Source organism: Gracilinanus agilis, chromosome 1, assembly GCF_016433145.1.
Source record: "Gracilinanus agilis isolate LMUSP501 chromosome 1, AgileGrace, whole genome shotgun sequence".
Taxonomy (NCBI): domain Eukaryota; kingdom Metazoa; phylum Chordata; class Mammalia; order Didelphimorphia; family Didelphidae; genus Gracilinanus; species Gracilinanus agilis.
This window is the reverse complement of record NC_058130.1, coordinates 164,154,192-164,167,070: the sequence shown is the minus strand read 5'-3', so window position 1 is coordinate 164,167,070 and position 12,879 is coordinate 164,154,192. Positions and strand designations below refer to the sequence as shown.

The 12,879-nt window shown below is 32.6% G+C and overlaps 1 protein-coding gene across 1 annotated transcript in view; it reads left to right on the top strand.

Annotated features, from left to right (window-relative positions):
- The window catches only part of AGTPBP1 (ATP/GTP binding carboxypeptidase 1), a 180,466-nt gene that overhangs the window by 87,487 nt on the left and 80,100 nt on the right, over positions 1 to 12,879 (top strand). The window contains exons 7-9 of the mRNA XM_044678095.1: positions 370 to 407; positions 4,226 to 4,434; positions 8,190 to 8,367. Coding sequence (XP_044534030.1) covers positions 370 to 407; positions 4,226 to 4,434; positions 8,190 to 8,367 — 425 coding nt within the window. The remainder of the gene's footprint in view (positions 1 to 369; positions 408 to 4,225; positions 4,435 to 8,189; positions 8,368 to 12,879) is intronic.

Genomic DNA, 12,879 nt, shown 5'->3' with positions numbered 1-12,879 from the left:
GGGACTGTTGGGAACCAGGTTTTGTAACCTTTAAGGCAGCACAATTCCTGGGTAGATTCTTACAGACTGAAATATCTATACAATGAGAATCAGTAACATCAGTCTGCCTTCGGAAAAAAGACTTAGACGTAAGTGATTTTTTTCTTGGTGTGTCCTTCTTCTGACATTTTTAATCTAAATACTTCTAACTTTTAAACTGGATAGATGCATGTGCTCAAAGTATTTTGAAAAACTATGAAAATAAGTTCAATAAAGATAAAATTTGGAATGAATAATAGAAAAATAACTCAAAACATTTGTATGAATTTACTCTGTTGTAGACTAATTTTACTAGTTTTGTTGTTTTGTGTTTTCTTGTTGTGTTGACAGGGTTGCTTTAGACACACTTGCTGCATTGCTAAAGTCAAGTAAGTGTTTAAATACTAGAAAATACTAGATAATATCTTCTATATTATATATATATAATACATATATATATATAATCTCTTTCATATTAAAGAAATTATTAGAAATTAGATTTAACTTAAGTGTTTATTCTTCAGTAGTGTTAAAATTAATACAATAAATAAAATTTTTATTTTTAGTTTACCAGTTATCTAATAAAATTATCTCATATATGATAATTTTTGGAACAACATTATGTTAATCTAATGCATTGATTTGTTCTTAAAATAGAAACACAAAGAATAACTGATAAGTAACCAACAGAGAAAGATAATTTATAAGAATCCTCATTTTAAGACTATCATACATAATTTTGAATGCTTCTTTTATTTGAAATAATGATCTGAACAACTTCTATGTATATTTATTTTTCTAAAACACGCAACTTTCACTTAATCTTTCATTTTTAAGGAATATTTTCCTCATCTCATCACTAAAAAATTTTTAAAGTTTGTATCTGATTGTTAAAATATAAATATGCAGTTTAGTAAATTTTATTCCAGAAATTGAAATTTTCTCATTTCGAAACCAGAAGGAAGAATGTCAACTTAAGTAGTTCTTCTTTTATCAATTGCTTTTAAAGTTCTTGCCCAGCTACTATGTCAGCTATGTAGTTCTGTTTCTCTTGTTATGTAAATTCTTAGAATCTATTTATATTAATATTGATTCCCTATTAGAAGCATCACTTAATAGGAATGTTATTTATTTAATATATAAAGAACAAACAGCCAATTAAAACTAATAGATTATTTAATCCCAATTAGCATTTGATACTTTAACATTTAATAATGTAATGACATAAATATATACCTTTATATAAAACAAAAAAACTTTATTGATGCTAAAAGAATATCAACTTAAAAGGAGAAATATTTAACCTGTGCTAATAATACAAAGTATATTTATAAAGGCATGAAATCAATCGATCCTTCAGTCTGGCAAATCAGTATTGCTTCGAGTTGTTGATGCTAGGCAAGTACTATGTAATAAATCAATTTGCAATCTCATTTAATTAATTGAGATAATAACAATCCTAACAATAAAATTTTGTTTCAGGATTCTGTGATTTGTCCCTGGGGTAACCCTCTCAATTGACTTAGATTGCTATTCTTTCTTGTTCCATGAGATTCTGTGGCCAAATAAAAATTCATCATCTTATGGCCATCACTTTGATAGTGAACCTCATTTATAGTCCTTGAATGAGAAGTATAAACTAGTACTCAGAACCTGTTAGAATTTGCCTACATGGCATATCCTTTGAGAACTAGTCATTTCCTTACCACTAGGTGGCATTGGGTTATGGTTTTAGGTTGAAATTAACTGTTTTCATAACTAAGTGTGCTTCTGTTTTTTGAGAACTGGTTTTGGGCACATATTTAATTTAATCTGTGGAATGGATGTAGGATAGAAGGTTGTCCTTAAAACTATTTGAAGCAGTTTTTCAGTAATGCCTATAGTTAGAGTGAAGCTCACATATATAGGTAGTTTGAAGTAGTTTTCCTATGTAGATGTCATTTAGGAACATTTTAGTTTAGGGTAGCCTAATTCAAAGGAGCTTCAATAATAGATGTACTAAAATAATAAAATGTTTCATTTTAAAAGACAGATTATTAATAATTCTGATTAACAGGTGATGCAAATCAGTAGTTCTCAGACCCCTTTGATTAGAGGTAGCCATTTATGCATTACTTTTTTTTTTCTGCTTTCCTCTGTTACTCTTAATCTAAATAAATATTATCTATCTGCATAGTAAGAGAAACAGAACTAGATAGCTGACATGTGATTGGGTAAGAATGTTAAAGGCAGTTGATAAAAGAACCATGTAAACTGACATTCTTTCTTCTATTTTGGAATTGAGCTCTATTTCTGAAATTAAAATTTTCACACTATATATTTATATTTAAACATCACAGAATCATGTGTGACAATTTTGAAATCATATTATTGTTAAGGATTACTTTAAATATTAAACGGTTGTAAATTATTTCTGATTTAAAACCATTTAAAATATATCAACATGGGGGGTGCAGCTGGGTAGCTCAGTGGATTGAGGGCCAGGCCTATAGATGGGAGGTCCTAGGTTCAAATCTGGCATCAGACATTTCCCAGCCATGTGACCCTGGGCAAGTCACTTGACCCCCATTGTCCCCCCTTACCACTCTTCCACCAAGGAGCCAATACACAGAAGTTAAGGGTTTAAAAAAAAAGAACAACTTTTAAACACTTGTAGTGAGAAGGGAAGCAAAGCCAGGCTTTGGAGTAACTAAAGATCTGATCTATAAGTGAGAAGTAATCTTTCTTCTCCTCAACCTAATCTGTGGTCTATATTAGCAGGAGGAACAGATCCTTGCCATCAGAGCAAGTGATTTGACTCTTGCCTGAATCGACATGCCCATTAGGCCAAAAAAATCCAGGTTAATGAATTTGAAACAGTTGGTAATATAATTTAAACAATAATTTTTGTTTACATTAGGAATTTTGTCATAAAAAAAACCGATGTGATAGTTTCTACTATATAGAGTGAAGTATCCAGTGGGTTCTTCTTCTGGCTGGCTACTTTTTTGGATATAAAATAAGTTGTTTGGGTGCCAGTTGTATTTTTTCACAGCTTCATCTGTTACTCAGGTGTAGGCTAGCATCTTTGGTACATTTGATACTTCTTTTAGATAGCTAATGATGCTAGAGCCTTACTCTGTGGCCTACCTCAAGGTTCACATCTTAGATTTATTTAAAGGTAACACTGGATTAGAGATATGACCAGTATTTCTGATAATCATGTATATTATGCAAATTCTTCACATTGTGGATGCATTTTAACTTCCCCTCATATTATAATAATATTTGGATCAACGTATTAGGAAGGTAAAATTCTCTTTAAGTTATTTTTAGTAGTAAAATGCCTTTATGTTAGGTACTGCTCAGACTTCTTAATATGTTTAGCACATGACTATAAGGCTTATGAAATCTCAGGTCCATATACTTCCCCCAATGTCACCCCTCAATATTAAGACTACTTTGAAAAACAAGTCATATGTTGTTGATGCATTTCTTGCTAACTTCAGTTTGATAACTTTTGAATTGATAATTTCAATCTTTTGAAAATATAAAGTTAAATCAAGAGTGATATTTTTACATGGATGATTCAGAAATGCTATTTTATAATAATTTAATTAAATTTAAGTCGCTAAAATGCTAGCAGTTTAAACTTTAAGTTAAAGGCAGCATGACATAAATATTTACACAGCTGATGAAGATTTTGGAGAAGAATTAGGCTTTTAATAGAAATAGATTCACTCAGTTAATTATATAGTAGAAGGAGTTGCCACTGTCATAATAATGATTTTGAATAAATTATAAACTACATGATACCATATAGCTACATAAAGCTCTATATAGTTCAAATTATTTCATTCAAGTATATATATTCACAGGTTTCATAGTATATTCAACATTTTTAAATTAATGAAAACTTTTTTGAAATGATGCTGATTTTTTAAAATATAAAGATCCTGATGGTTATAAATAACTGAACATCATAAAGAAATGTCTTTAAAATGTCATTTTATTTTTACTGGAGCTTGTCACATTTACATATATGAAAAATTATTTAAAAACCTTGCTGCTTTAGATTTCTTTAGAAATTATAAAATTATGAGAATCCATAATGATATTGAATAAAGCTAGGTTTGCTATGAAAAGAAGAAAAAGCAATAATTCTCACTTTTTTTGCTCCACAACTTTCTCTTGTTCAATGTTCTTTCTTAATTTTCTTTTGTTAAAGAAACTAATGCCAGGAGAGCTGTAGACAGAGGATATGTCCATGTACTTTTAACAATTTATGTAGATTGGCACCGGCATGATAATCGGCATAGAAACATGCTCATCCGGAAGGGAATTTTACAGAGTTTAAAAAGTGTTACAAGCCTCAAGTTGGGAAGAAAGGCTTTTATTGATGCCAATGGGATGAAAATTCTATACAATACTTCACAAGTAAGTTCCATTTTAAAATTTCCTTTTCTTAGATACATGTACTAAAGACTGATTTTTGTTTATGAGGAAAAGGAATTTAAGAGGATATTAGTCAATAATCAATGAAGTAAAAACTTGATAATAGCTAAGATCAAATGTTTAAAAATTTTCTTATTTGTAGCATGAATATTGTTAACTGTGTTTTCACTCGCAGGTTAAAAAACCAGTCTTATAAAGATTCATAGAAAATTCTCCCTTTAGGTTTACAGAATTAAGAGGACATGTAAATGCAAGAATAGAATGAGATTATGTATAGCTCTTCTCTTACTATGTTACCCAGTGTCTATAATTTATTAGTCATATTTTGGACATTGTCCTTGGGAAAATGTAATGATAATTGTTCCTCTTATAGTAGGTTGGACAGTTGTTCATTATATGCCACCTCTATGCCTCCATTCTAGATAAAATTCTATTCTGGATCTTGAAGGTATATTGGAGAGGAGTATCAAAATATGCGACAATCAGGGCTCCATTATTACAATTGGTGCCTCATGATTTTACATACCATATTTGTTTGTGGTTCTTTGATGTTATATTTCCCTCTTTTTTCTCTCCCCTACTTTATTCATTTCTTAATATATCCTCACCCACAAATAATACTTTTTCTTGGGACAAAGAAAAAGAATTGAGCAAAATTGACTAGCACAGTGATTAAATTTGGCTGTGTATACATAACCTTCTGCACCCATAGCCTCTCACCTCTATTAAGAGAATCTTTTCTTGATTAGCAATCTTAGTAAAGTAAACAGGGACCAAATTGGTTTGTCAAGATTTTAGTACAAAGCAGTTGATAGAGTCTCTTGTGTTGTTCTTATGGAGATATGCAAACTAGATGATATTGTAGTTAGGTAGATTCATACCTGGTTGAATGGCCAGACCAAAAGAGAAATCATTAGTGTTTAGTGTTGTCTTGGAGAAGAAGGTCTCTCTAATATAATGTCTTAAGGACCTTCTTCCCTTTTTAACAAATTGTTTTTTTTTTTAATCAGCAGCCAAGATAAAGTCATGAAATTTTTTGATGACACAGAGCAGGGGAGTAGGGATGGGAAATGACATGAATGACAGAGCCAGGTTTCAAAAAGGTCTCAATAAACTAAAATATTGTACCAAATCAAAGAAGATGAAATTTATATATAAAAATATAGTATGAAGTTTTATATTTGTTCAAGTAATCAACTTCTCAAGAATAAGATGAGGAAGATGTGGCTATACATTAGTTCAGCTGAAAAAGATTTAGATGTTTTACTGGACTATGAGCTTAATATGAGTCATCACTTGTGATATGGTAGCTAAGAAAAATACTGCAACATTAGGCTGCATAAAGAGAAGTATATTTGGATTTTTTTTTGACTAGAGAGATGAGAGTCTGACTCCTCTTTTCTGCTCAGACAATATCTGAAACATTATATTCAGTTATTATAACCCTGTTTTAGGAAAAATACTGAAAATTAGAGAGCTTATAGCAGACAATAAGGATTATGAAGGATCTTGAGGTCATTCTATATGAGCATAGGTTTAAAGGAAGTAATAATGGGAAAGAGAAAAAGTAAAAATAGCCATGAAAGCTGTTTATAGGTATTTGAAGGTGGTTATGTATAATTTATATTAGATTTGTTCAACTTGATACCAGAAGGCAGACATTTAGATTTAAATAAGGAAAAAGCTTCCTAAAAGTTAGAATTATCTAAAAATTGAATAGACTACCTTGGAAAGTAGTGGTTAGCCCCCTTTAGACATTTTCAAGTCAAGCCTGGGTGACTATTTGTCAGGTATGTTGTAAAGGGGATTCTTGTTCAAGTATAGATTGGACTAAATAGCCACTGAGATAATTTGATTTTCTGAAATATCCATTACCACCACAATGCTAATGTTCTGAAATTTATAATCTTAAGAAATGAAATCAGATTATAGTTGATGTTATGGATAGCTATTGGAGGCATTAAAGAGAACACTGGTAAAATGAAAAAGTCTTTTGATGTAAAAAATTTTTTTTCTTAGTTGTGTACCATGTACTGTGCTAAGTACAAATACAATAAAAAAAGAAAAACAGTCCTTAGCTTCAGTGTTCAAATGTGGAGAAAATACCACATTAAAGTTTCCTGGAGAGAGAGAGAGAGAGAGAGAGAGAGAGAGAGAGAGTGTGAGTGTGTGTGTGTGTGTGTGTGTGTGTGTGTGTGTGTGTGTGTGATATTTGAGGAATGGGAGGTAGCTTGGTACTTCAATGAGAGTTTGGTGGTAAAGTTTGGAGAGTCATAAGCAGAGCCAGGCCAACCTGGGCCTGCTCTGAAAATGGAGGCCATACAAAAAGTACTCACCAGAGGGAGAAGGGTATGGTATAGCAGAATAATATTTTAGGATGAGAAGATCCCAGGGATTGAGAGAAGTTCCAGGGTGAACAAATCGTGAACAATCTTTTCTAATGTGAAATTTATGAAGAACTGGTTTGGAAGTCAACCTGCATCTTGAAGTTTTAAGTTATGTCTGAGTTGCAAATTATTATAGTTCAATTTTGAACAGCTTTTCAAAGAAATGTATAGATAGAAGTCACAGTAATAAAAGTAGCACACTTAAATTCATTCATATTAGATCACATACTTTGTGATCCATGATTTCATTGGTTAGTTTATTGATATTGATTTTCTACTGTCATAAATTGGAAACCCCTCTATAACTTAGTTGATGGTTTTTGTGAATTAATATTATTAAAGAAATTCACAAACCATGTGATAATATTTGGGTAATGGGATATTTCACATTTCATATTAGTGAAATACATCATAAAGCATAGTCTGCTGAGTGGTATAAGTACTCAAAGCTTTTCTGTTTTGATTTGGACCCACATTAGTTTGTTCTCTGAAGCTATAGCCTTGAGTGTCTAAGCTCTCTTCATGTCATGATAAAACATAGAAATAGGATTTTTATGGAAGTCATACTAAGTATTAGTAAACATTTTATGATAAACATTTCATATTTATTTGTTGAAGTGACATTTTCTTATATTTGAAATAGTGGTCATTTTTAAATATTAATATTGAACTGTTAAAGTTATAAACCAAATAGACAATAATGTATAATTCATTACTGAGCATATTGGTTGGTATAAATTCTATATACTGATTCAACTCCTATTCCTGCCACTTGCTACCTCCATGACCTTGGGCAAGTTATGTAATCTTTTTGGGACCCATTTTTCTTATCTGTAAGATGAATTAGATGATCTTTAAAATACCTCTCAGGCCCAAATCTGTGATCCATGATGTTTATTTGACAATGTGACCCTGGACAAGTCACCTAACTGCTTAGAATCTCGGGTAACTCTCTTAAGACTATCAGTTGCAGAATATATTGGCAAATATATACATATATTGGCAAAAGGAGTTATCTCACCAATAATTTTTTACATCAATAAAATCAAGTCTGTAAAAAATCATATAGCATGGCCCATCAAAAATTTTTGGTCAAAGTATTATCCACCATAAAGGTACTTTGTTTTAAAAAATTACTGATTCATGCCATAGTACTACCTGGGGAACCCATATTGATGATATAAAGGAATACTTGAAATCAAAATGGACAAAGGTATTTAAAATTATAATTTAATGTGAAATATATATTTTAGTGAAAAATATCAGAAAAAAGCATTCTCCTCTGAAGATATCTAAAATTAGCTATTCATGGTGGTTACATAGTATTTTTTCCCTTTCCTTTAAAAATAGGATTGCTTGGCAGTCAGGACTCTTGATCCTCTCGTCAACACGTCCAGTCTGATTATGAGGAAATGTTTTCCTAAAAATCGCCTTCCATTACCAACTATTAAAAGTGCTTTTCATTTCCAATTACCAGTTATTCCTGTGACTGGACCTGTGGCTCAGCTCTACAATTTACCACCTGAAGGTATGATTAACTTTGTGCTATTTTTCTTTTTCTTTTTCTTTCTACTTTTCTTGTGGTTGAATTGCATAGAAAAAGGAAGACTTACTATATTTTACTTCATTTAATAGCACTTCCTATTTTAAAGAGTCACTAGTATTCATATTGCTAGAAGAGTTCCATTTAATATAGGTATATGTGTTATATTTATGAATATGAAATTATTGGAGAATTTCATTAGGTCAATATAACCTAGTACTATCTTAAGTTGGTACTTATAATTTTAAAAACATATGGAAATAGATTATGAATGTATATTCAATGATATTAATTGCTGCATTTTTACTTAAGTGAACTCAATAGAATTTTCATTAAAAGTTTGTTTCTTGGGGGTAACTGGGTGGCTCAATGGATTGAGAGCCAAGCCTAGAGATGGGAGCGCCTAGGTTCAAATCTGGCCACAGACATTTCCTAGCTGTGTGACCCTGGGCAAGTCATTTAGCCCCCATTGCCTAGCTCTTACCACCCTCTGCCGTAGAACCAGTACATAGTATTGATTCTAAAATGGAAGTTACAGATTTAAAAAAGAGTTTGACTTTCGGTGTCTCTAAAAGCATTTATTTTAAAAATTGCATTTGGTTTATCTGATTGGATATATAAAAATGCACATATTTTTGTTTTAATTAGTGGCTAAAATGGCCTTAGTTTTGAACTATGTGTAAGTTTTAGAAACTAAGAAGTGAAATTTTTCAAGAAGTTCTTATTTAAACAATCACAGAAGGAGAAAATGTTTTGGAGAAGAAGAGATTGGTTGAGCATGTTGTAGTTTTTTTAAAAAGTTTTTTGTCTATCTGCAATAAGTATAAGAAGAAAAAAATTTAATAATAGTGCAAATAACATTTCTATGGAAAAAGCAGAATTTAGTTAAAATAGTCAAATGATCATACATTTAGATTTAGACCATGAAAAGATCTGAGAAGGCTTATGGTCCAAAATGGATTTGTGATCTCATTGATGTAGATCTTCCCAACAATGATGCATTTTTTGATGCATACATACTTCATCCTGTGCAACTCATAACAACAGGAGGCCCATCTATTGAATGTGTAGGAACCTCCTTCATTTTCTCTTGATGTTATGAAGATACTAGCGAAGTCTGTGTGTTATATAGTAGTTATTCCATACTCATATGATTAGCTTATCTTCTCTTTCAGTTATATACTTCTAAGAATTAAAATTAGGATCCTGGTCCTTAGGATTTTAAATGCAGTTTATTAAATTTACTTGAATAGGTCAAGATCAGAATTAGGTAAAAGGATAAAAGTAAAATGGCCTAACCTAAACTACCACATGGATGGTCTCTGCCTGGCCATTGCAGCTGCCTTCCTCTTGGCTGGTCACCACAGAAAAAGAGAGCCTACTTCCTTGTCTCAAACTTTTTAACCTCCCTCCCTCTTCTGGGTCAAATTCAATCATGTCTGGATCAAACTCAGTTACATAACCATCACTAAACAACCTAACTAAGAATGAAGGGATGCAGGTAAAATCCCATGTGTGATCCTGGGAGAGGGTTCCCTTCACATATGCTTCTTTAATGACTTTCTTTGTTCTTCTTTCTAGTGTCAGTCTCTCAGTCTTTTTTTGTACTAAACTGTTCATTTTCTCCAGTAGTCATTTTTTCTCAGCTCATGTGTCTGGCTGTTGTTTATAATTTTATTTTTAGTTTTTTGATCCTAGAGCTACACATTCCCTAGGGAGGAACAAAAGGCTTAATTAGTAAAAATTTATTAGTAAATCAATTAGTAAAATTTCTCTTATGTTTCAAAAGGAATTAGTATTTTTATAATACCTAATATGTTCTAGACACTGTGCTAAAACTCTTTACAAATATTATCTCATTTGTACCTCATAACAACCCTGTACTATTATTATCCCTATTTTACATTTGAGGAAACAGATTGAGTTAAATAAGTTGTCTACCTTGCCACTTAGCTGCTATGATAGGTTATATGAAGATGAAAATGAAATATTCTGCTTTCTTATGGAGGTTATATTGTATTGGGAGAGAAAACTTCTGCATATATAGGAATACATAAAATACATATGATGTTTTTGAGGGGAGAGGGCACTGTTAACTTGAGGGATCAGGAAAAGCTTTATGTAAAAGCTGCTGCATGAGATGAGCTTTTGAAGAAAACTAGGAATTCTAAGAGATAGAAGTGAGAAGGTAATGCCAACTTGTGCAAAGGGAATAGGGAAATGGAATGTCAGCCAGCAGACCAGTTTGATGATTCTTCGTAGTGTATGAAAGGGGTAATATATAATAAAACTGGAAAGGTGAATTGAATCTGAGTGGTTAAGGAATTTCCATGCCAAACAAAGGAGTTTATATAATATCCTTTAGAGCAGTGATGGGCAAACTTTTTAAAGAGCGGGCCAAAGGAAAGGAAATGCTCATCTGTCAGTCTGTTTCTAAGGCAACTCTTTCGGAGTTTCATTGTACTGTATCCTACTCATTGTATTCGTCAGATTAGGAATAATGTCAAGCAGCTGGATAGAACATTTCAGGGGGCCACAGCTGACCCGGAGGCTGTAGTTTGCCCATCACTGCTTTAGAGCCATTAGATTTTATTGAACAGAGGAGTTACATGGCTTTGTGGAAGTCATTTTGGCAGTTATGTGGAAGATAGATTGAGGAGGAGAGATACTTGAGGCAGAGATAAGTTGGGAGGTTATTATAGTACTGACCAGATAAGAGGTGATGACATTCTGAGCTATAATGATAACCATATAAGTGGGAAGAAGGGAAAGATGTGGATGTTTTGGAGGTAAAATCAGCAAGACCTGCCAATTGACTAGATTTGTGAGTTGAAGGAGAATAAAGAGTAAAAGAGGACCCTGAGATTCTGAACCTTCCCAACTAGAAAGATGGAATGCGCTCTTGGCTGAAATGTGGCACTGTGTAAGAGTAATAAAAGGGAAGAAGAGATAATGATTTCTTATTTGGAGATATTGAGTTTGAAATGCCTTTGGACAAGTAAATTGAAAATATTTAGTAGGTTGTTGGTGATGCAAGACTGGCATTTAGGGGAGAGCATTGTGCTGGATATATAGATTGAGGAGTAATCTGTATTGAGATGATATTTAAACCTATAAGGACTTACCAGGTTACCAAATAAGTGAGTGAAGGGAAGAAAGTTCAGGACAGACCCAACTTTTGTGGGGCACTCTTGCAGTTAGAATGGATGATGAGCAAGCAAAGGGAATTGAAAGAGCAATTAGGTAAGAAAAAAACCAAGAGAAGTGCCATAAAAACCAAGAGAGGAGAAAGTGTCAAAAGGGAACAACTCTTATTTTTGCATAAACTAAATTCACTAGTATAGACTTTTTATGTATACATGTAAGAATTAAAAATTATGGACTCTGGTCCTTAAGATTTTAATAGAATTTTTAAAATTTACTTGAATAGGTAAAGATCAGAATTAGGTAAAAGGATAAAAGTAAAATAGTTTAATCTATACTATCACGTGGGTGGTATCAGCCTGGCCACCACAACCTCCATTCCCCTAGTGTGCTCATCTGAGATAGAGAGCCTCTCACTTCCTGGATCCCCTCTTTTATTCCCTCCCTTTACACTCAGGTCAATTTCAGAATCATTTCTGGATCAAATGCCTAGGTCACCATCCCATGATCCATGCTTGGTGATATGACGAAGCCCTAGGAGCACAGGGATGCAGATAGGACCCCATATGTGATCCTGGGAGAGGGTTCCCTTCACACAATCCCCCCCCCTTTGACAAATGTGTTAAATCTTCTCATTTGGGTTTTCTAGATTAACATGTCAAGCCTCTCCAGTGAATCATTCCACATAAGAGCTTATATATCTAAAAAATTTCTTACTAGAGGTGTATAAAATATTTAACTTTACATAGAGGGAATTACAACAATTTGGGGATAAGAGGGAAAGAAAGAAAAAAAAGGAAAAAGGAAACAAAAAAATGATTGGTGGACGCATGTAGTTAGCCATAAACAAACAATTTGATCTGTAATTCCTATCAGATCCAACTATAACTGATGATTATAACCAATTTATAACTTCTTTCATTATTCAAAGTTTTCCTGTGTAATAAATCATGTTATTTTGAAGAGAAGGGGGAATATGTCAGGAGCTATTAAGATAAATTAGAATCTCAAGTAGATATTTTTTTCTGGACCCCATCAAAAGATCAATACAGACTGGCAGAGCCCATGTATTGGCTTTTCTCCCTATCAGGGTCAAGACCAGAATGGGATATCTAAGATAAAAATCTGAGATTCCTCTTTTGATTCCTTTCATAATTCTCACCTTTCTTTAAAATGCATTATAGTCTTATTGAAAAGCTTTGGGCTCTCAGTAATCCAGCAGGAGGGGGGCTAACACTGTGTTCCCCTTTGACTGAGAATGCAGCTGCTTAGTACAGCCAAGGTCAAACCCTTGGCAGGGCATTTTGCCCAGAATTAAAGTAAAATAATGAGGCTCAAAAAATTGTTTAATAC